Below are 24,952 nucleotides of genomic sequence, written 5' to 3'. Positions count from 1 at the left end.
ATAGTTATTGGGACATTCCAGTCTGGAGCAAAGTGACGGCTTGGCCGACCAACTGACCAACATAGCTATCCCTTTGGGGAACTCGTCAAATTACAATATTGGCAATGTTGTGAAGTGTTTTATATTTATCTCATGACTACACATAGAAGCAACACATATGACTGACAGTGGAAGTAAAGTAGTACAGGGAGAACCTGAAATAACACAAAGAGCAGAAGAATGATGGGTATAAACAACCAAACAGACTGACTACATCGGCACAGCCTGGTATGGTAGAGTCCTTGGCAAATGATTTTAACAATAAAGTCATTGATAAACTACATTCCCAAACAGCTATAGCCTTAAACCATATAATGATTTAGTACCATTCCTACCATAATGCATGTTGCGCCTACATTAGCTCCACTTCACACCTTACTGATACTTACATAGGAAAAACCTCTTAAATGAGGCTGTGTCAAGCCCACTTATGATTCATGATGGTGAATAATACATACTTGAACAAGAGCTTTTTATTAAATATTCATCAGTCTTTTGGTAACTTAGTCTACATTAATTCAACATTCTCAAAGCCTCTTGATTTAAATAGCAAATGAGCTGAATTGGAGATGACCCCAGTGAGCCCCCGTAATGTCTGAGCCAGTCACAGCTTTGTACTGTTGTATTCCGGTGTTATTGCTGTAGTGTTTAAATGATGTTTGATAAACTGACTTGCCTGTCTACATGTATTTGTGAATAATTACTTATCTCTATCTTTTCACTGACAGAGTTATATAAAAGTTTTTAATGTCACAGTTCAGACTGGGACTGAAGAGCCTTTGATTAGGTTTTGTCTCAAGGAATCTTGGAGAAATTTAGTCCTTTTTTGGTTTAGATGTTGAGTAACTGCCTATTCAAGGAGTAGAAATGGAGACTCTCCTTCAATGCCTTGAAGCACACACCTTTAGCACTACTTAATTCTCAACTATAATCAGAAAAACTCAACAGATCTCTTTCGACTGGTAAAAGCTATAATTCGGCGTTGGTAGAAAATGGAACCTGTGATAGAAACTCTTCAGATCATAAGTGTAGTTCTCTGTGGAGCTGCATTGATGTTAACATTTATATACTTCACATCCTCTCAGTTTTGGGAATAACAACAAATGGTCAAATGTCAAAGCTGGATTAAAAGACAGAGAGACCTAAAAGGATGAGCATGTAGTGGTTAATGAGGGATATGGTGACTCTGCACATAGACTAGAGACATAGAGAAAGGTAATCTAACTTATTTTTCTTTGTCTTTGCAAAGTAAGCTTTGGTATAAGATCGATCTTTACCTGAGAAACATCAATCACCAGGACTTTTAGTAATCCTGAAAACTTGAAAGCATTTGAATCTGGTGTGAGCTGCAAAATACCATTTTAAAAAACCAAATCCAAGCAGACACCAGCTAAAGATCATCGGTCATCTGAGAAATAATACTGATAAGGTGTTGCCCATCTTGTAGCTCGTGTTCTAGTCGTGTGGTGCTGAAAACAGGAATCTCTGTTTATTTGCTGCATTGTTCTCTGCTACTTTGAAGTGGTTTCTTTTACATCTGGATCCCTTCTCATTTTCCTAGATGTGAAATATGCATATTGCTTCACTCTGTAGCAGTGGCCAATCTGAAGTGATCAATCACTTTCAGCAGCCATTTACATATACTTAATTTCTGTACCCTCCTTATTAGGGATATCACAATATCAATGTTATAGCTATCATGATATGAGACTAGATATCTTAAATTTTGGATATTGTAGTATCATGATATTGTGATATGGTGTAAGTGTTTTCTTTTCCTGGTTTTAAAGGCTCCCATTTACATTGACAGAATGAAAAGTCAGTCGCTTTGTGTGTGCTGAAAATAAAGGCTGTCTTTATTGGAGTGAACAGAACAGAGTTGTGGCTTGTATCGCAATGTCACCACTCAGGTTGGACCAGCTAGCATACACTATGTTAGCAGTAACGCTGTAGTGGAGGAGTGCCAGACTTTTCCTCGAATTCGTCTCCTGGCTACAGCACACAGTAATGACTGATGACTGTTAGTTTTACTGTGTCTGGTCCCAGCAGGAGGGAGAGGCGGGCAGTGTTTGTAATGTGGAATCTCTGTGGAGAGCGGTTTGAAAAATATCAGGAGGGCTCACCAAACAGATGTGACAGATGTGACAGATGTGTCATCTTTCTTTTTTTTTTTTTTTCTTTTTGTCTAAACAGATCACCAGAAACTGGAGCGAGAGGCCAGGATCTGCCGCCTGCTCAAGCATCCCAACATCGGTAAGGTCTTATTTAGTATTTCCATTTACTGTTTCTTTGTGTTGCTGTCATATGGAAGTCTATGTATTATATATATCTATATGCTTCCAAACATACAAAGGTTAGCCTGAAGATATACATGTATAGAACACTCATTCAAAATTGATGCTGCACAACGGAATCACATTTTTCCCTTAAGTGCTTTGCTTAGGGTTAGGGTTAGGTAGGTGTTGACCATTGAAATGTCACTTATATGTACAATTGCATATTTTTCCTTTACACATAGCTGGATATTGACTCGCACTGACTTGCATTCATACCCTTGAGATGTCTCTTAACCAATACATCTCTAACCCTAACCCTAAATGGGCCAGTATACAGTGTGAGAACTGCTAGTCAGATGGTAGAGTAGTGGTGCGTTCCAGTTTTACACGGTAATATGAATTGGAAAAGTTCCCAGTCAGTAACTTCAACTGGACCGCCCCCCCCCCCGAAGTCAGACTTCCCTTTCAGAAGTTCGGACAAACCTCACCAGCTCGTACCTAGGAATCCAACATGGTAGCCCCGTGCATCAACACTATGAAAGTTTTAGTATTATCCTGTTTATTAGCACTTCTGTCTTATTTGTGTCTCATTAAATAATTCATACACACAGCACTGTCCAACTTGGATCTGTGTGTTATGCTGTTTGTATGCGCAAAATACAGCAAAATGAGTTTTCAATCAAGGGTTAACTGGAATGCTTCAAACTCAGGTGTGATGTCATTCCCACCTCCGACTTCCAACTCCTAGGGTAAATGAAACGCAGCATTGTTTCTGAAACCAGCCCCCCCCCCCCCTACATCTATGCCATGTACGACAATTTCCAACACACAAATCCCTACATTTCACACACTTCGACTTCAGGCAGCAATTTGCCCACTGTGCGGAGGTGAGAAAGGAGTCATTTCTCTCTAAAGCTCTTTTTTTCATTCTTGACACAGCTATTTTCATCACTTTTCATGCTAACAAGTGACTGCAACACTGTGAAGTATGAAGGTCTTCACGGAGTGTGTTCTGTAACAGCTTTTCACTTCACCTTCAAGTCAAGCTAGCACCTTTTTGATTTCTAAAGTTCTACTTCTTTGGAATCGCCCACGTCTTAACCCTTAAACTCAAAGGTTTGTCCTAACCCCCAATTATTAGGTGAGACTGTACATTATATACAGCCTTGTATAGACTGATTTCACTATGTGATTAATATAAGTACAGGCTTTTAAGAGAGCATGAAGAATTTTAACTGTAAAAGCAAACAAATACATTTCATTTGAAGCCATTCTTCTGTGGTCAGTAATTAAATCATGCTATACTCAGCTTTGAGCAATAGTCTACAAATAGATAACATCTGCATACTCTTCCTCCCTCACCAACACACACACACACACACACACACATACTCGCACACACTCCTCCCTCTCCCTCCCCTTCTCGCTTCAAGAGCCGTGGAGACCAGGCAGCTGTAATTATCACCTCACTAACGACGGCGCCACACACTGAGAACTGGCATTTATTTGTTGTTAGGTCCCTTTTCTTTTCTTTTTAAGTGAGAATAAAAGACGAGAGGGTGGGAGCAACAGAGGAATGGATGATAGGGGGGTTATTTGGCCCGCTGGTCTATTGTCAGGGTGTCAGATGTCGACTAAGTTGCACTGAAGGGTTTAGCTAAAAGTGATGTGACTGAGGTTTGGGCTTTATTTCAATGTAGCATGGTTAGGGTTAGGGTTAGGGTTAGGGTTAGCAGTAAAAGGGCCATATGAACTCTGATTCACATTAGTTCCAGATGCTTGATTCAGGATTTTCGAGGCAGGTAGTGGCATTGATTCTTCCACATCATAAAGTATATAACGTATTTTTTAGAAACATCAAACCCTCATAAATAACATCTAGTAAAATCCCCTGAGAACTTTTGACACACAGACGCTCGAGTGAACACAACTTGAGCCGGTGAGTAATGAGATTCTCCACTGATGAACTCCGTCTCGCGTCAGATAGAGATTGCGCTGGTAGCGTAGCGCCGCTCTCATTACTTATTCCATTCACACACACACACAGCATACAGCTCTGGGAAAGCCCTTATTGCTTTAAGGTCGACACAGTGATAAAGTCAATCAGGAGACGTCAGAAATTCCCACAGGAGGATCTTCCTCTTTTTTAAAATCTTTTTATATGGTCTCTGATCTATCTGTTTTTACCTTGTCCTTTCAGAAGCTCCCTACTTCATATGCACTGTCACACACATTCTCAGTCCAATCAGTCTTTCAGTGTTGGTTGTATTACCAACAGTGTCTATCTTCCTTAGGGACAGAATAGAAACGAGCATATGATGTATTCCCTGCTACACAACTCAATCATGATGTCATTGAAACATAGAGCCAAAATCGATTCCAGCAGAGCTTTCATTGTGAGCGTTAAACCTGCTTTATAGTCAGTCTAACCTGGCTAGAGCTGAATCCACATATACAACCAGGATACCTTTTGAATCCATTATTGAATCCATTCAGGTTCAGCTTTTAGTATGTCGAAGTGACTGTCATTAAAAATAACTACAACCTAATAAATGTTCACAACCTGCAGCTACAACCTGATAATGAGATGTGCAGCAGAGGGTATTAAATGTTAATTAAGTGAATCATTTATATAGCAGGTGTACCCTACTTATTTTTTTCCATCTGATTTTATTTCACATGCTAATACTACAGGTCCTAATTCTACTATTCATTTGGTCATTTTTAATTAGATCCAACAGTCAATAAGACTTTCTTGGGCACAATGTTGCAATAAGCTATCTAGCAGCTAAGAATTGACCTTGTCATGCTAATGTTAGCTAATTGGCGCTAAACACAAAGGTGAGGTTGATAGGAATTAGCCATCAGTCTTACAGGTATTTCATCATAAATTTCTATTTAACATTTGCGACCAGGTGGTGGCGCTAGATCCATCCTGTAGTTGACATATTTCAGTGGTGGACTTGACATTGCTATGCTAGCGCCACACCTCTAGCATGGCTAAAAATGTAACGAGTGGAGAGAGATAAGAGATTGTTTAGCCTTTGAGCTTAGCAAATCCAGCACTGTATGATCTTTGAACTAGATAGGGAACTAAGATGGATAACTACCAATAGAAATACAAACCTAGGCTGGACTATGATGCTTTAACAAAAGATCTATGCTGTAAACTCATTATTAAGACACTAAATGTACCCCCTGCTTGTATAACCTCTGAGCTAATTCTACAATCCAGGTCCTCCATGTAACATTAGTGTCAGTTTCATACCCTTCCTCACATCACACCGTGTCACTTCACGTCCATAAGGCGGCACATCTAATTGGCTCAGAGAAACCTCACCGCTGGCAGCGTTCCTACCTCCCCCCCTCTCCCCCCCCCCGCCTTCAACTCCTTCTCGTTCATCAAAATCAAAGAGACGGCCTCGCTCCCTGACATTCACGCTCATTCAGAAAGACCTGAGTGCTAAAAATAGAGCTACGCAGAGACACATTCAAATGAGGAAGCATGTACGTAGGCTTGTGTATTAAAGAAACCATGCAAGGCAACAATGTAGTCCTGTATTAATGCACTGCATGTCCTCAATGGTGAAACAAAAAGTCATTATATAAACAGTGGCAAACACATTGCGCAATGCATGTAAGGTGTGAATGGCATTAATGAGATTTTCACATGATTTCGTTATTGCTCAATTGAAGACATTTGATTTATATTGACGCATTAACTGTGCAAATGAGAAATCAATTCATAATAGTGGTACATTGAAATACATATGACATCAAAAAAACCTAAGCTAATGCAAATCCCATTTTAACTACAACAAACTTAGTTTGATTTCAAATGCAAACATTCATTCAAATTCACACCATAGAATTTAAAATAAAAGAGAAAGAGAATAGGCTACACTCAGATGGACAAACCAGTAACAATATGTATCTGAATATAGTCTGACGTTAATATTTGAACATGGTGTATAACTGTCCACTCATGCACATGCATACTGTATGTGACCAAAGCTGGATCTACAGCCTCTAAGAGGGGAAACATGTGAGTATTGTAAATAATTGATTTCCGTATCCATATTGGAATGAGCTCTGAGAATATGTAGATAGATGGCAGGTGTAGTTTGACTGACATCTATTTTTAGAGACCGATAGTGACCCTTATATCTGGACTTTTGCCAACATGCAGGAGGGTTTCATGCTGAACTCCTGACTATTCTGTAATCAAGATTTGGCTTTATTACTGTAGTTATTGTCACTGCGCATTTTAGAATGAAATGAAGTGTCTCCAGTGGTACATAGAGTAACATAAAACAACAGACAAGTAGATATTTATTCTGAAAATAATGTTTAATTATTCAAACACCATTATATGTATCTAATCAGAACTGACTGGAGACATGGTGCCTGCTTGGTTTTTGACCAGGCTTGCTCCAACATATCTCTCCATCTTAAAACACTAACAATAATATCATTTATCGCCATTATTTCTGAAACAATATATCATCCAACAAAAGTAGCTAATAGTACTTTGTCAACTCCTGATGTTTTTAAATGTGATTTTAAAAATAAAATTGACTTGATAGTTGTACTAATAATATTATATTTAAACACTGACTTGCTCTAGGTTTAATGAACTAATGCTGCTGGTAATAATTGATTGCAAAGAAAAGAACAACACCAACCAAACAAAAGAACCCCAACTGTGTAGTGTAGTGGTACTTCACAATGACAAACCCCCAGCAGATCACACTGTGGTTGCACTGGTCAGCTTCCAGATGTGGATGTATTGTGTGTAAGGAACTTTGTGTAAATGTCCACAGAGTTTGTCTGGAAAAGTCAGCAGACTCCCTTAAATAAGTAAAGTTGGAACTAAAAGTAGAAGAAAATCTCAATAATTAACATGTTGTATCTTGTAAAGAGTAAAAACAATAGGGTTTTTTTTGGGGGGGGGGTTGCGTGATGGGACAACTTAGACATCCACTCAGCTGTGTTGTTCAGCACATTGAGTCAGTGAGGATGTTTTAATTTGAATCTCTGTTCAGACACAGTGAGTCTAAATCTGGTGACCTCAGAGTGACACGCAGAGACTCTTACTGTTAATGAATCAGATGAGAAATATCAAAGCAAACAAAAAACATGAAAAGGTATAGACCTGGTGGGTAGCCAGGCCAAACATTTTTTAAGCCAAAAATATCAAATATCCATTTATTGGGAAATCAATAGTGTTTGGAAGCCTCTGTGTTGTTGCCTGAGGAAGTGTTGGTGATGTAGCTCCTATAAGGAACAGCTCAGTGTGTAATGTGGATGTAGTGTTAGCTCCTATAAGGAACAGCTCAGTGTGTAATGTGGATGTAGTGTTAGCTCCTATAAGGAACAGCTCAGTGTGTAATGTGGATGTAGTGTTAGCTCCTATAAGGAACAGCTCAGTGTGTAATGTGGATGTAGTGTTAGCTCCTATAAGGAACAGCTCAGTGTGTAATGTGGATGTAGTGTTAGCTCCTATAAGGAACAGCTCAGTGTGTAATGTGGATGTAGTGTGCAGCAAGAGAGGAAGCAGCTGAAAAAGTGACAGTGAATGTGATTGGAGCAGAGGGAAAGGTTAGCAGGAAGTTATTAGTTATCAGTGTGTTGGTTAATAAATGCTGCAGCTTCTCAACGCTAAGGAAAACACTGATTATTATTGCGATTATTACTTATTATTTTTTTATTATTTTTATAAATATCAGTATTTTTTAAACATCCTTTTAAAACATTTTAAACATGGTTATCTTTTTTTACATCTTTATCTATTTTTTCAAACATCTTTTAAAAATATATTATAAAAACATCTTTCTTCTTAAGACATCTTTATTTTTAAACACTTTAGTTTTTAAATATCATCTTAAAACATTTTAAATATTTATCTATCTCTTTTAATCATCTTTTAAAAATATTTGAAACATCTATCTTTATTTTTTTAAACATCTTTAAAAATATATATTAAATATATTTCTTTTTAAAACTTATTTATCTTTATTTTTTAAACATCTTTTAAAAAAATACTTCAAACATCTTTTTTAAAAAACATTTAAAATATATTTAATACATCTTTATTTTTTTTAAATAAGTGCTCCTCACATTTTGAAAATCGCTGGGTTCCCCTAACCTGACCAGGTCAACTTAAGGTGGACTGACCTTTTTAAGATAGATCAGCTGTTTTCAGTGTCAGTCTCAGCCACTCCTAAACAGAAAATATTATATCTTGCTGCTGAGTGTCTCCTAAACTCTGCTCCGTCACCTCCACCTAAAGCAGTCAACCAAGAGCAAACACTCCACCAGGGAAGTCTACATGTCTTAAAGGCCCTTTACACTGAGACAAGACAACAGCACACCAGTGTTCACTGCTCACTTTGTGTGTAATGAAGTGTTCATAACTCAAACAGCTACCTACTGCTGCCAACTGTGCTGCCAGTTTGGCACGCTGCCCAGTTTAGTGAGGTAGTGTTTCCATCATTGAATAACTTTCATTTCTCTTTCTCTCTTGTTTTTTTCTGTCCTTCACAGTGCGGCTCCATGACAGCATATCAGAGGAAGGATTTCACTATCTGGTCTTTGATTTGTAAGTACTCCCATCACTTTTTTTATAGATGCTTGCCGGATATTCCACATGGTTAAACACACATTCAGTCATGCACCTGACAGCTGCCAATCAGATGCCTCCTCCAGTGAGGTATCCTGGGAGATTGGACGCTGCGTGTTCATTCGCCTCCTCTTCTCTTTGCTCCATCTGTCTGGGCGATGCCTTGCGCTCCATCTCCCTGCACCCTCACCATGTTCACACACCGCATAAAAACATCAGAGATGCTTGAGGACATGATATACAGCGCACACACACACACACACACACACACACACACACACACACACACACACACACACACACACACACACACACACACACACAGATAAAACACAAAGGAGCTGGACTACATCATAAACGACCTTACATACACACACACGCACACACACACACACACACACACACACACACACACACACAGTGGAGCTTTCTAGATAATAAATGATAGCTGACACAGATGGCAGGTGGATTACTTTACTCATTCGTATGTGTTCACTGGCCATCTGCTGCTTCTGTTCATTACAAACTGCTAATCAAGTAACAATGCTAGGATATAATAAAACTCTTTATTATAGATCAGTCATTTAAAACCGAAACGTGTCATCATGTCTTCATAGAATGGAACTTACTCGTGAGAGTAAGCTAATGCTATTTGGAAAAGCTAAGATAAATAAGTTACTGTATAAAGCATGTTTCATACACTAAGACCATCCAGAAGTGATCTGTGCCATGATTGTGCAGAAAAATGTGAAATAAATATGATAAATGTACATCTCACAGCACAGCCTTTCAGCTCCAGCTTGTTAGTCAATATGAGCTTCATTTCCTCCCTGATTCCAATCTGTTCTCATGAAGCGTTTTAAGCTATCTGCCTCATTTCCTGCAACACAAAGCATTGCATGGATGTAGCTTAAATATGAAACTAACTATGTTTATCTGCTCCTTTATATCTGTCTGAATATTTCCCACTGTCTATAATTCTGATATGTGATCTTTATTGAATTCAGAAAACTCCTTTCCTGTTGTCAGGCTTCATCCTCTTAGTGGTTCTCACCCTTTTTGGTGTGAAGGACCCCCAAATTGAGACACACCTGGCCCTTGACCAGTATTTGATAAGATGTAGCCTCAAGGATCCCCATCTCATAAACTCTAGTGTCTATAGTGTAGATTACCAGATAAACAGTGAAGAAACCTTCTCAATGACCCCTCTATTACACTCAAATGTCTCAATCTATTATAATAGTAATTAATTTTTCCTTTTTTATGAGTAAATCTGACATCCAGGGCTTTTTCGCACTATATAAAATTGTCCTCCCTGCCTTCAAATTCTCCCATCTCTCACTCGTCCCCTTCACCTCCCATTTTCCCTTCCATGTGTGTAACCTAATCTGGCAGCTAGAAAGGAAATTGCTTTGAATTTTATTTTAAACGCTGTATTTAATTTGACAAGTGGCCATAAAACTGAACAGAGGGAGTTCCTCTTCTCTCTCACCACAGGGATAAAAAAAAAAATATTCCCTCCTTTTTATTCCTAAAAGAAAACCTGCCTGGAAGGATTACAAGACTGACTACAAGTGGGTAGAACAAATTGAGCATGAATGGAGCAGGAAGATAATATATCTCCAGAGGTTTACCGGACCTCAATTTGAACCTAATATTTATTAAGCGTGAGATGAAAAGCACTATAACAGATAGGAAGAACATGCTGCATCAGACAAAATCATTTTACTATTCATTTTTGGATGACTTCCTGGCTGCTAAATGCACGCCAAGAATAACACTGTGTGTTTTTACCGCTGAATTTATCATCACACCAAAGCATTAAAATTTCCAGGAAAGTTTAATCTAAAAACCTCTGACTCAAAGTGATAATGTTTTCCAGAGGAGATGGAAAAGTTTTAGCTTTAAAACTTCCTTTGTGTTTTTTGGAAAGTGGCCTACTGGCCTACTTTTAAACATCTTGTTGCATGTTCAAGGAAAACTCTACAGTTTACACATTAAAGAGGACCTATTATACTTGACTTATTTTCAGTCATACATATAATGTTACAATGTTGAATGTTTATATTAAATGTGGCCAAAGTATCAAATGATGAGGCAAACATATAGAGATATAATTCATATGAGTAAAAAGCACTAGCTTCACACTAATCTGAATGCTTGTTGGATTTTTTTCTAATTTTAGCCCGAGCTGACATCAGCTTGTGACAGATTTCTTTTTTTGTATTGTACTATTCCTCTCTGATCCACTGAACAAACTAAATATCTCCAGATGTTATGTTGATGGGTTTGCTGATTTTGGTGAGGAACATAATTTCCTGTAAATTCTTCACAATAAAAGTTCCTGTTATTTAGTTACTTAAAAGCTTTTAATATGATGTAGTAAAAAAAAACCAACTAAATACCAAATGTTGTCATTTCAGAATTAGAAATACTTATCATGGTGTGCAAAACCATTAAATAAATATTGGTGTGGCTCTGGGAGATGTTTGTGAAGTCATCACAATTATCTTGGTTTGAAAACCAGTGAGTTATTAAGGAGATGTCAAATTTGAGTGCGAAGTTAAAAAAAATATACAGCTATTTATAAGGTAGTGTAGGTCTAATGAAAGCAGTTATTGAAATGCATTTTGGAAAACATAGGATACAGTGTTTTCATTTTATGCAAACCCATTGGGAAGATATTTGGAAGAGATGATGTGATTTTATGAATTTCTATTTCTTCTTCATTGTAGCCTGATCAGATGAACATATGTGGTCGAGCACTTAACTCTACAGAAAAGGGACACTTAGTGGTTTTGTAATACAGCGGTCTTTGTGGCTTGTTTGGTTTCCCTCCTTTTTCCCTTTTATTATTTTTATTCAAAGAGATCCTACATTTCCCAAAATGCAACTTGATAGTGTTTGTTCATAAAACACTCCACACCTCCCGTAACTAATGTAGCCTCCAAACCAAAATAACCCTGATGACATCAACTTGACATCTTCAGGGTTATTTTTTCAGACTATTGAAAATCACAAAAAAACATCTTCTAACTGTTTTCAGTAGCTGAGGAAATTCATGATATGGAAAACTGGTGGCATATCCCTCTAAAGTTAACACTATAAACATTAGTCTTTGCACCAAAACTCTACTACAGCACAGATGGATTGAGATTTAGGTCCAACTGTTGAAATCTCGGCATATGTACTATGTAGTGCTTTACTGTATATTTGTTACACCTCGGTTGTGTCACAGATATCCATGGCGGTGTTGCTCAGCCACTTGGAAAAGCAATCTGGAATTGAGTCATGGAAACACAGAAACTCCTTCCAGCTGAATAAACAATGTCCACACACCGTATGACCCTATCTGCTGAAATGTGTTATTTTAGTGATTTCAACATATAGGCATAGCATCATGCGTTTGACCCAGCTGGTCTGACAAAATCTCTTCCGGATGATGTTCATCACCTTGCAGTAGAGTAGTATTAAGGATTTTGCCCTTTTTTTTCTTCTCCCAAAGGTGAAATGAACATCTGTGTTTTTGCTTTTTCTTCTCCTTTCTTTTTCTTTCATTGCATTTGTCTCTTTCTCCTCCAGAGTAACTGGCGGTGAGTTGTTTGAGGACATTGTTGCCAGGGAGTACTACAGCGAAGCCGATGCCAGGTCAGTGTTGATCCCCAGTCAGGCTGCATACATCACATGTCCTGATGATATTCCTGAATTTACTGTGCATAAATGTGATGTGAAACATGTTATTCTCCTTTGGGGACCATAAAGACACATTCAAGACAGACAGACAGACAGACAGACAGATATACACTATAGCATGACATCCATCATTATGAAATTACGTCATATGAATGATAATGCATACAAAATACACAAAAGTACAGCTCGTTCTCTTCACGCAGCGGATGCATTAGTCTTCTGTCTTCTGTCATGCTGCCTTTGATGTGCCTTTTATGCCTCAAATCTTCTCTTTCTATATTTTATTGTTCACCTGTGTCCACTGACTATGGATCTGTTATTCCCAGTTTCATCTTTTTTCCTTCTTTATTAAAAAATCCACTCAAAAAAGAACCCCATCTGCTAGCCACGTGGCATTATGAAGGGTCCACAGCATTGATCCAATATAAAGATAGACATCATGACAGCTCCCCAAAAGTGAAGCCAAAACATCTTGATCCCCCCCTGGTGGCTGGCTGCAGTATTGATCATAAATCCCGCCCACTCTGTGTTAGCACGTGGGACATGAGCCAAACTACAGAAGAATCAAGACACACATCAAATAAATTATTCCTAAAGATGGTTTGTGTCATTTTAGGTAGTTCTTATCACGCTGATGTTTGTCCAAATGCAAATTTTTTCTGACAGGTTTGTTTTTAATTTGTTATTTGACAATATAAAAATGGGGGTGTGACATCATGATTGACGGCTGTGACGGCTGCTCTTAAACTTCAGGGGGTATGATGGCTGAGGGGGCAGGATAAGTGTTCCGTCATTGCACCACCTGACTCTACTACACCAACTCTGGCTCCAAATGACATAAAACAGACAAGATGATAGCTGGCTTCACTTTTGCATAGCGGTCAATGGTCCAACTAAAATATCTCAAAAACTAGTCAACATTTATATTTCCCCAAGGATATCTGAATGACTTTGATGATTCTTTGATGTTTCCTATAGCGCCACCAGCAGGTCAAAGTTATCACTTGGTATCCTGTGAAATATCTCGACATCTACGTGTTGGATGTGCACAAAATATAGTACACAGACATTCATGACTCCCTGAGATTCCATTATAAAGTCAACTTTACCAACCTCTAGTGCCATCATCAGGTTGACTTTGGTGGTTTTAAGTGAAATGTCTCTGCTGGAAGTATTGTCAGGACATTACATACACTCGCTGAGCCCTTTTTTAGGAACACCTGTCCAAACTAATCCAATGTAACACAACAGTTCTACCATAAATTCAAATTTTATGCAGCTTATACATTTTCACTTCTTGTTGACATTGTCAGAAAGGTGATAATTCTATTGAGATTCTATTGAGTTGTTCATAATAAACTGTTCGGTGAGTGTACATTCATGTTCCTCTCACGATGAATAGTAACAACTTTAGTGACCCTTTAACTCTTCATCTGGCGCCATCATCAGGTCAGAATTTCAGTTTGTACAATATGTTTGCCATCAACTACCTGCAAAACAAACAACATCATTCATATTTAGTGCTAACTATGAAATGCTAGCATGCTAACATGCTTAACTGGCGGACGTTGTAAGCATTAGACTTGCTTTACATAGGCAAGGTAGTTTTTGTAAATGTTAGCATGGTGATATTAGCATTTAGCCAGCAGCTAGCACGACTATAGATGCTTAGACTTGGTTACGCATTAAAAAAGCTTCATCCTAAAGCACTCCCATTAAATGTTAATTTAAGATTTAATTTTCAGTCATTTTGAGGATTTTCAGCTTTACGTCCAGCTGGGTTATACACTGAAGTTTGTCTTTCAGCTCTCAGCTTTCAGCAGGACTTGTCATCAAGACTCATAATTGTTTTTGATGTTAGCTTTAAGAGATATTTAATTTAAGCAAATAATGATTCAGAATGAAGTTTTATTTGATCATCTGGATTCTATTTTGTGGTGGATTTTGATTAGCAAAGAAATGTTTTTAAATGTTATATGTGAAACAGCTTTTTAGATTCAAACGCAATGCATGTGACCTTTCTATCTGTTCTATTACTATATACCTCTACTTTTGAGTACCTTAAAGGAACAGTTCGACATTTTGGGAAATAGGCTTGTTCACTGTTCTTTCTGAGTGAAATAAATAGATGAAGAGAGTTAAATCTCATGTCTGTGTGTTATCAGGACATTGCTAGCCTAGCCTAATAAAGATGGCTCTGTGCATGGTTTGATTGTTCTTTTAGGGGCATTTGCACACACACATGAGATTGATATTAATCTTCTCACCTCTCTCTTGAGAAGAAAGCGTACTTCCCAAAGTGTGGTACTGTTCCTTTTTTAAAATCTCTCCTTTGTCAATCAAGTGTTTGTATTTCATGTGTCTGGTGTGTTCAGTGTGCCTGTTCTTGTTTCTTAGTTCACTGACATTTACCTGTTCTCCCTCTTCCTCTCCTTTTTTGCTTCTGGCCTGGTCTCTCTCTCCTCCACAGTCACTGCATACAGCAGATTCTAGAAAGTGTAAATCACTGCCACGTAAATGGCATAGTACACAGGGACCTAAAGGTTAGTAAGTGGAAACAGTAACAGCAAAAAAAAAACAAAAAAAAAACAGACCTCCTGCGGCACCTTGCCTCGCTCCTCCACTGCCTGATCAGTCGACCAATTAACCTATCACCGAGTGCCGCCTCCTCCAAAACCACACTCCCCCCTCCGCCCCTTCTCTGCCAGTCACACCTCACACACCTCCTAAATGACAGGTAACCCCGTCCCCCGCCCCCCCCTGCTGCAGGGTACTGTGGGCAGGCTGGCTGGAGAGGAGGCGGTAGGTTGTTGTGTAGTGCTGGGGGGGGTTGGTAGATCTCATCATGGCCTGCCTCCCCTTGTATGCCAGGAACACACAAAGTGCATGTAGCATCTGTCCAAGCCCCCATGCTCTGACACAGCCACTGTGAGGCTGAGGCCTGAGAGGAGGAAGAGGAGGAGGAAGATGGGGCTTTAGATTCCATCGGTGTGCGCGTGTGACAATTTCTATTCTAAATTATGTCGCTCAAAACACAAAGTTTAATAATACACTAATTTGTTTGTTGATGTCAAATTAGAATTGGAATTAAAACCATCAAGCAGCGTTTGAATCAGCAGCCTCTCCACTGTCAATAAGCAGCATTATGACAGCGTACGGTAGCTTACATATGAATTATTAAAACAAACCGAATACTTGCTTTTACAACCAGTTTTTCAAACATTTATGGAATCCTATAGTACTAGCATGTTGTTAGCTTGTAGAATCCTACTAATTTGTGCACCGATAGCTGCAGTCTACAGCTATATTTGATGAAAATATGCAGCTACAATGTAGTTTTATTGTACTATTTAAAAAAAAACCAAAACTATTTAACTCAAGAAACTGTAGAGACTCTACATAGGCCTGGTTTTAAGCAAGATAACTTGGTGTCAGGCATGTACAACCCGAACAAATGTATTGCTATATTAAAGATTCAAAAATATAACCCAAATTTTAATAAACCATAGCTTTCCTTTGACCCAATTCACAGAATTAATATTAATTAACTGTGACTGATGATTGACGATCTCCTACTGTACTCAGAAAACCTTTATACAACCTCTTAAGACAATATGTTAATGTGGCTAAAATTACATTTTGCAGTTTAAAAGTTGCATTGGGATATAAAAGCTCTATTCTGCACCAAACTGTCTCCTTTTTGTATCAGTAAACCATATTCAGTCCAGTTCAATAATCTTTAGAGGAAGTGTTGACAGTGCTTGATAGACTATGCTGCAGCCCACCTCCCAACAGGGAGGTGGGAGACAAAGCCTTCAAATTTTCTTCTCACTGCGTGCTCATTACTGACAACAGATTCAAACCACACTTTACTTCAGCTCTTGTATCTCCCTCCTCAGCCTCCCAGGCTCCTGCCTCCAGTTGGTCAGGAGCTAACACCACTTCTGTTTTGATACTCGGGTAGAGAATTGGCCGTGTGTGTGTGTCTGTGTGTGTGTGTACTGTAGAGCCATTTTTTTTCTTTCCTGGGCCTGTCGCAGCAAACACTAACTGCAGCCCATGGCAACGTAAAAAAACATTTCGAACACGCCATTGAGTAAATTGTCCATTTTTCCAAATTACCCCCTCGTTATGGCCCCCCACCCTCCCGTTGGGTCAGTTGCCACATCGCTGTATAGTCTCCTCACGAACACGGCCAGCAGCTCCCCGAGTGTCAAAGCGAGCTCACAGCTACAGACAGTGAGTGGTAGCTTGTCACTAACCCATGGCCCCCTGGTGTTTGCATGCAGTCATTGCATTCAGCAGATCCTAGAGGCTGTGCTCCACTGCCACCAGATGGGTGTGGTCCACCGCGACCTCAAGGTAAGTAGACACACCGTGAATATATTTCAGTTTCTGTCATGTGGCCTTTCGTTTTATAACTGTACTCTGCGTCCATTTCTTTACTTTTTATCGTCCGACTTCCTTAAACATCTATTACTGCCCTTCTTTATTCACATTTATACCGCTCCTTTACCAAACTCATACACCTTTACTGACCCACTCCCCACGGAGATGATTGCTTACATCTTCCAGGGTCACGTTTCAATAAAACATCAACCTCACGCTTCTACATCAGCAAACGAAACAGCTCGTCTGCAGGCACCAAGGACAGCTACTGAAAAGTGTAAATGGGCCTGAAATGAAAAGTGGCAGTCCTCCAGTTACTAAGCAGCTGTAAACTGCACTGCATACTGTTTATGAGCTTTGTAAAACAGGGCACGTGTCTGGAGAACATCAACTATGTTACTTCAAAATTACAAGATATGATCTAAATGAATAATGAGTGAAGGTAATGCAGTGGTTATTTGTAAAGTAAAACAATAGAGCATTTTATACCCATAATCAATCAAATATTGTATAGACATTAAATGTGCAAACAACAACAGTTTGGTTAGTTCATTGATGTCGTCAGATGTGCAACAACAGTAATCCATACAGTACAGAACAGTAGCAAAGAAGTAACAATATAACAGTATATAAACTGTTTTAAAGTGTCCGGCAGTATTAAATTGTGCAAACAGCTCAGGTGTACAATGCAGCACCAGAACAGTAACTGAACAGAAATGTAAATATAGTCCTTAAAAACACAATGTGGTTGAATGTATTAGTCCCAGTACACTGAGCTTATTCATTACAGCAGCTGTCACTGTGTTGTACATACAGATACTGGACACGATATCCAGACAGTAACACAGAATGGATGAGATTGGACTCCTGTGTAGCTCACTTATTGACATAGCGCAGTATCTGTGTGTATGTGAAGTCAGTTGTCACAGTCACTCTCCTTATCCGAGGCGTTTGTCATGTTGTGCTGGGTTGTACTCACCAAAAGTGACAGAAGCAGTTAGGTGTAATTGGAAAAAAGAGAGCTTGATTGGGAGTTCAAAGCCAGAATCCTTCCAAACCTGACCAATCACTGCTTAAAGTGGGTATGATTGTTGGCATGTCCGTTTGTGAAGTGAGAAAAATCAATTGGACAGACTGATTGGGATGTTCCAGAAAGGCGGTTTCGGAAGCACTTGAGCTATCTGACAAACAATATATCTGAAGCATATTGAGATTTTACTGTCCAAGTCCTGTATAGGTGCAGTGTGTAGAATTTAGTGGCATCTAGTGGAACAAGAAGAATTACAGTGTTAATTGGTGTATAACCAAAATAAGAATCGTTGTGTTTCTGTTACCTTTAGAATGAGCCCTTTATATCTACATGGGGAGTGGGTCCTCTTCCAAGGAGTCCACCATATTGCACCACAATGTTTTGTACAGAAGCCCAGAATGGACAAATCAAACACTGGCTCTAGGGAGGGTCTTTCATGTTTTTCACGAATTTCGCAATCTCACCACTAGAGGCTGCTAAACCCTACACACAGGTCCTATAAAGGCATACTACAGAGACTTAGTAATGCGCCTCCATAAACTTTGGGGACATGTTTTGGTTGTTGGTATAGGTCAAATTCCAAAAACAACTACACCACCCAGTGTCTCTTTATTAGATCCCCTTCAAACTTCAGTCTCTTAGTTTGTAAGGCAGACTGTCAGTTAACAAGCTCTTCTGTATTTTACACCAAGTAATTATTTTAATAGAGTAAACAATGTTATTTCCCCTCTTAATACATGTACTGTAATACATATTCCCTTGTTTACTGAAGCAGTATCGTAGGGGTGTGTTTGGAGAATTATGTACCTCCCTGAAGGATACACTCTGTCCTGTCAGGAGCTTGTGAAGACTTTTGAAGTAGCGATGTCATCATGGCCCAATTTTTTCAAGGATGGACTTTAAACTAAACATTGACTAAACATTAGTCATGTTTACACCTCTAATACTGCTTCTTCTCACTGTGGTTTGGTCAGCTCTGATTTGCCAATCAAATGAACCCAGGTGTGTCTGTGGTTAGCTTTACCTTCAGCAGTAACAAGCATGCATTTTGCATTCGTCAAATGCCTTTCCTGCACTCTGATTGGCTGTTGCCAGGCAGCTGCACAGGCTCACTGCAAAAGAACAAAGACAAAACAAATACAACCAAAACAAATAAGCAAGCAGGAGAGCAGTGGCAACATGGGGGAAGCTCTGTTTTGCCACACTGTATGTTTATTCATGTGATTTCATTTCACAAGATAATGATTTCGGTGGCACAGGGAGTCCAAAACACACACAAAGCAACACATAGCGGTCTATATAAAGTTCTTGTAAAGCTTTATAGTTTATGTTGGAAGTCTAGACACATGCTGGCGGAGTGTCATCACATTTTATGGAGCAGTAACGGCACATGCAGGCCTTTTTGAACCACTACAATTATGCTTTTTCCTAAAGTACTACCAAAAAAGGCTGCTCTAGCACTTCTTGAGCACACACATATATTTTTCTGACCTTGGATCAGTATGTGTGACAATAAAGTCTCAATTTAAAGTCTCACTAGTTTTTAACCAGAGGAAACCCACTCGCACATGCCAACAGACCACTTTCAATTTCATGGAACTCTGCTGAATATCTCAATTAAAAGATTGGTGGTAAGAAGCCTCCCACATAGAGTGTGTTTCAGTGCAGAGGAGGGTGGATAGAGATTTGGCTTCAAAGGCTGGATGATAAGAATCCTGCCCAGACTTGAGTCTACGACCAAAAGAATCCCAGTGGGTCAGTCTTGCATGGCTGGGCTGTCAGAACATGTAGCTATTGTAAAGTCACAAGGAGTCGACTCTTACCACAAACCAGTCAACATCCCAGTGGGTCAACCTTGCAGGACAGGAGACAGAAACCCCTTAGAGAGAAACTGTACATTGACGAAACAGCAAGGAGCCTGGACAAGAGACTGAATGAACAGCGGAAAAGACAACATCAGAACACCACACCAAAACCACACACAGCATAAACTGGGAAGGAGTCAAAAGTCATTGAGCAGGAGTCCATTGACCAACTAGGACATTTATATCCAATGCCAAAGACATTTACAAGTTATCAGAGGTTACCCTCCCTCTCCCCCCAATAGGTTTCCATATGTAGGTCATGTGATAACAACTGGGCACCTTCTTTTTTCTCTCTTCTCTCTTTTTTCTCTACTTTGAATAACTGATATTCTCCTCAACCCTCTTGAAGAACCACTGAAATTACTGCGTTTCCCCAACTTCTGAAACCAAACCTGCACCGTTTGCATCGTCTAGGAACAGTTCATGTCATTGTGAGAAAGAACAATTCTACAAATGCTTGAAAAGAAGGACAATACCACTAAGTATTGTTAAGTTCGTACTGACAACTTGCACTCTCTCTTCCAAAAAAAAGACTAAAACCCCAGGGAAAGTTGTTGGCAGCAAGTACAGTGTTGTGCAGTTGTCAGTAACGGTAGTAGGCCTCCAGATTAAAGCAGAACCCTGGGGCTGGTGTAGCAGGCTGGTAATTTTATCTGCTTTATGGCTGCCTATATCAGACAGAATCCAATTACAGCTATTACACACCAGCAGCAAGGAGAGAGCATGAATCCTTATCAATCTGATATGAACTATACTTTGTACTTTACACACATACAGTACAGAAACTCATTGTTAGTGTGTGTGTGGGTGTGTGTATATACCCAACAAGCATTCGTACATTAAATGTACTGTAAGCTGATACAACAGCCTCAGTAATATGGGTTGACGTCACATCCTGCACATTTCTGTCAGGGAAATGTTTAGTGGGTATTGATGCGTATTCATCACCCTGTAAGTTTGACTGCGTTTGCATGTGTGTGGCTGTTGTAGCCTTATCTGCAGGCCTGAAACCACACAAGGCAGTAATTAGACTGACGGAATGCTTTCAGTCTAGTGATGTGTAAAAGATAAAAAAATTTAAAAAAAATAAAAAAGAAAGAAATGACGCATCAAGAGGCGTTAGAGCACACTGAGTGCCTTCCATCCATATGGTACCATCTGTGTGATTATAAAGCAGATTATGAAGCACTTCATCAAATCCTCTAGCAGCCTAATAGGAACACTGAGTTTTGATTTGACTTTTAAAGGCCAACTCCAGTTTATTACTTCGGTTTTATTTTTGTAGACTTAGCCATGGTTTCTGTCAGTCATTATAACATCATATTCAACAAAAAGTTAGGGTATCTCCTGCTTTCACACATGTGATTCCACATAACACTGGACTCTTCCAGGTTATGTAACAGACCTATATATTTATGTTTTGGCCAGTAACATGGCACTGACAGAAGGCTCTACAATACCCATGAGCCTCAGCTGCTATTGCTATGGAGAGGAAGCCAGTCAAAGGTGGGAATGGGAGCTGTACCCAGTTCAAAATGCTTCGTTGTTGCAGTTGCTGAAATCATCCAACATTGAAGGATGTTTAGTTTCTACCAAATTTTTATGCGCATGGTTTTGCACCTTTTGATTTTTAGAGAGCTAGAAATTTCATAATGCAGTAGGTTTGGAAGTTTTTTGACTATAAGTCACTTAAAATTTCTGTGGAGAAAATTATGCCTGCAGCTAATGATTATTTTCATTATTAATTAATCTGTCTATTTTCTCAATTCATTAATTTGTCGTTTGGGCTATAAAATGTCAGGATATGGTGAAAAATATTGATAACTGATAACTCAAAACCAAGATGACGTCGTCAGATGACGTCTGTTCTGTCCCAACCACCAGTCCACAACCCAAAGATATTGAGTTTGCTGTCACAGAGGATTAAGAAAACTGAAAATCTTCACATTTGAGAAGCTAGAATTGTAAAAATTTGGAAATTTTGTTCTTAAAAATGCAGCAAAACAATTAATCTGTTATCAAAATAGCTGGCAACAAAAATGTGATTGATTAAACATAGCAGCAAAATGAAAGGAACTTTCATTTCTACTACACAACATCACTACAACAAAACCCAATCAGGCAATCAGTCGGATGATCAAACAGGTTGGTAACAAGCCAGCAGTTTAGTCAGATGGCCTAAATGACTCTGTTTGGTGTTGAAACTGAAAGTGATTGTACTGAATGTGATAGTAATGCTGGGTGCACTATAAAACAGTGTACACACAGTAAGGTAGGTCAAAGCTGAACCACAAGCTGTGATTTTATCATGCATGTTCTCCCCTCCTCCAGCCTCAGTTGGCTGACCGCCCTGTCGCTGTGTTTCTAGCTATTAACAAATACTTGTACAATGTTTATTATAACTGACAGAAATGATGGCCTAAACTAGAAAAAATATGACCCAAGTTGAAGGTTAAGACAAGGTTAGAGATTATTGATGACATCGCTCCTGCAGAGTGTGTGTGTGTGTGTGTGTGTGTGTGTGTGTGTGTGTGTGTGTGTGTGGCCCGCATTTTAACACATCAGTGGGAAACGCTGCCCTGCTAGGGTTAGGACAATGTCCGACATGATCAACCTCAAACTTGTTTCTCCTCTTCCCCGTCATGTGACCCTTACCTGTCCACCAGTTTTTTCATTGTTGTCTTCCAGAGCTGGGATCAAGTGGTTGCAGCGGGCTGGGGGTGGAGGATGGCAGGGGAAAGTTTGCAATGACTGCATGATGCTGTTGACCTCCAACAACCTCCTCTCCCCTCTCATACCCTATGCCTTCCTTCCATCCTACCCCCACCCCCCAACCTCTGCCCACAGCATGTCCTCCTCGAACTGCACGACTCAGAATTCACACATGCTCTACTAACTGCTCAACACAACCTTGAAATGCGCTTTACTGACTTGACACTTCAATAGATTGCAGTAAATGGCATGACTGATGCCGTCTGGAAAGAATACCACAGACTGTGTATTAAAAAAGTGTGTAGGCTGTATATGAAACTGTGCAAGCCATACTTCAATCTGTGCATCTTTACAAACACATGAAATACAAGTTGTACAGGCAGCAGTACAGCTTTTAGAAATGATTTTGAAGAATTCTAGTGGTGGTGTGGTTTCATTTGTAGTCCAGTCAGGACAGTCTGCAAAAATATCATCATTGCTTTGCCCCTCACATGTGAGTTTAACTCAAATCTTTGATGACTCATCTTCCACTCAGGGGTGTTTTCAAAAGTTCATTGACTTTGGGCGAGCCACTAGCCACACCAGTGATATAAAACCACTTTTTTATTGTTTGTAGGTAGTAGTAGCTAAAAGACCAATATGAAGAGAGGCAGGAAGTGTTTTAGATATCAGTTGCCAAAAAACTTTCTAAAACAATGTGCCATCTGGAAGAGATGATCTCACAGGTCAGGTGGTATGCGTAGAACCAACAGTCCTCTGTAGCGCATTTTCAAGCTAAACTCTGAGCCCTTCCCACTTTTTGGTGGTCCAATCAAATGTCAATGTCAAGGATTCAATTTAATACCCTGAACTGTACACAACTCAAATATTTTAATTTCACTGGGAAATACATCACAATACAGAAGCTAAAGACACTAACTTCTTTTTCATGGGGCCTTTAAGACAGGAAAGAACATTAAAGTCAGAGTCATGAAATCAGTTCTATGAATAGACTCAAAATTTAAAGGTGAACTATAAAAGTTTGACTCTCCTGGTCACAGGCGAAATTCTAAATACACTTAGCCTCATCACATTGAATAAATATTGTGATCTGTATGATCAGCTGCCCATGTAAAGTATACATGTATCATTGAAGTTATTATTGCGTCATTACAAAGGGGACATACAAAACATCTAGTAGCCAGATGTTTTTTCTTGGAGTCTAAACATTAATTTATGGATTTTTGGTACAGTTTGTGTTAAAAGTTCAGATGGAATGGGATAAAGTTGGGATATGCTTGAAACAAACTAGTTCACACTGTCATCCAATTACTTTTAAAAGCTGAAGTGGGTGTACCTGTTCCGAATGGCCACACTTGAAGACAGGGCAGAAAGCTTGCAGTTACTTCATAGAGCGGTGATGAAACGATATGATACTAATGGGCATAACTCTGACCAACTTTGGACATACTCTCCTCAGAGGCTTAAATGGTGATACACTTTGTAGTGAAAAGTGTCAGAAGTCTAATTGAAAAGATCGTCAGATGCAACCTCTCGCATTTCCCAAAGGTGTGTGTGTGGAGGGGCAAAGCACTGTTTGATGCTCCTAGAAGCACTGCATTTAAAGCATACTGACACCCTTAGAGGCTGGACATCTATGTGTCTAGTTCTCATTGGATGATTAACAAAGATTCAACCATATTACAGGGTATATTTTGGCTTTTAGCCACACTGTAAATGTAGTTAAACGTATACTGATGTGATTTCATGTTTTGTGACAATCAGAATGAACTGTGGCTTGCACGACCCTCTGTAATATATAACCATACCGGCGCATACTGGTGTTAAGGTACCTGGATGTAATTGTTGCCCAGTACCAGCAGCTTTCCTTTTGATCAACAGCATACTTTCCGTTTTGTTCTTATCGTAATACGACTCAGTCATTATGAATAATTTCCTATTTGGCTCCGTCAAGGAAACTGCTTTTTGAAAATGTCAGCAAATGCATTATTCATTCCCTCTGAACCTTTCCTAAAGCTCCACCCGCCCGTCTACTGCTGGGGGGGGGCGTTTTGTGTTGGCATGAGTCATCGTCTGCCTCTCTCAACAAGTCCATCTCCACCAGCTGGACTTGTACGGCCAATTTGACAGCACCTCGCCAGCGTCTTTGTAGAATGACACGCACCCGTGCCGCCGGGCCGAGGTCCGCCGCGGCCCCCCCACCCCCACCCTGACTGAACCTGCAATCAGGCTCCGTGTGAGTCAGTCGTATCTTGGATGGTGGACTCTGAGTCTGACATGCCTCGCTTCAGTAGACATTTATCTGTTAGACCAGACAGCTGCTACA

At 39.5% G+C, this 24,952-nt stretch overlaps 1 protein-coding gene across 1 annotated transcript in view; it reads left to right on the top strand.

Annotated features, from left to right (window-relative positions):
- The window catches only part of camk2d1 (calcium/calmodulin-dependent protein kinase (CaM kinase) II delta 1), a 90,787-nt gene that overhangs the window by 39,749 nt on the left and 26,086 nt on the right, over window positions 1-24,952 (top strand). Inside the window, exons 3-6 of the mRNA XM_053343840.1 lie at window positions 2,233-2,292; window positions 8,862-8,916; window positions 12,520-12,585; window positions 16,920-16,992. Coding sequence (XP_053199815.1) covers window positions 2,233-2,292; window positions 8,862-8,916; window positions 12,520-12,585; window positions 16,920-16,992 — 254 coding nt within the window. The remainder of the gene's footprint in view (window positions 1-2,232; window positions 2,293-8,861; window positions 8,917-12,519; window positions 12,586-16,919; window positions 16,993-24,952) is intronic.

Source organism: Scomber japonicus, chromosome 22 (genome assembly GCF_027409825.1).
Source record: "Scomber japonicus isolate fScoJap1 chromosome 22, fScoJap1.pri, whole genome shotgun sequence".
Lineage (NCBI taxonomy): Eukaryota > Metazoa > Chordata > Actinopteri > Scombriformes > Scombridae > Scomber > Scomber japonicus.
Note: the sequence above shows the minus strand (reverse complement) of the source record. Positions and strands in the feature narration are given on the sequence as shown.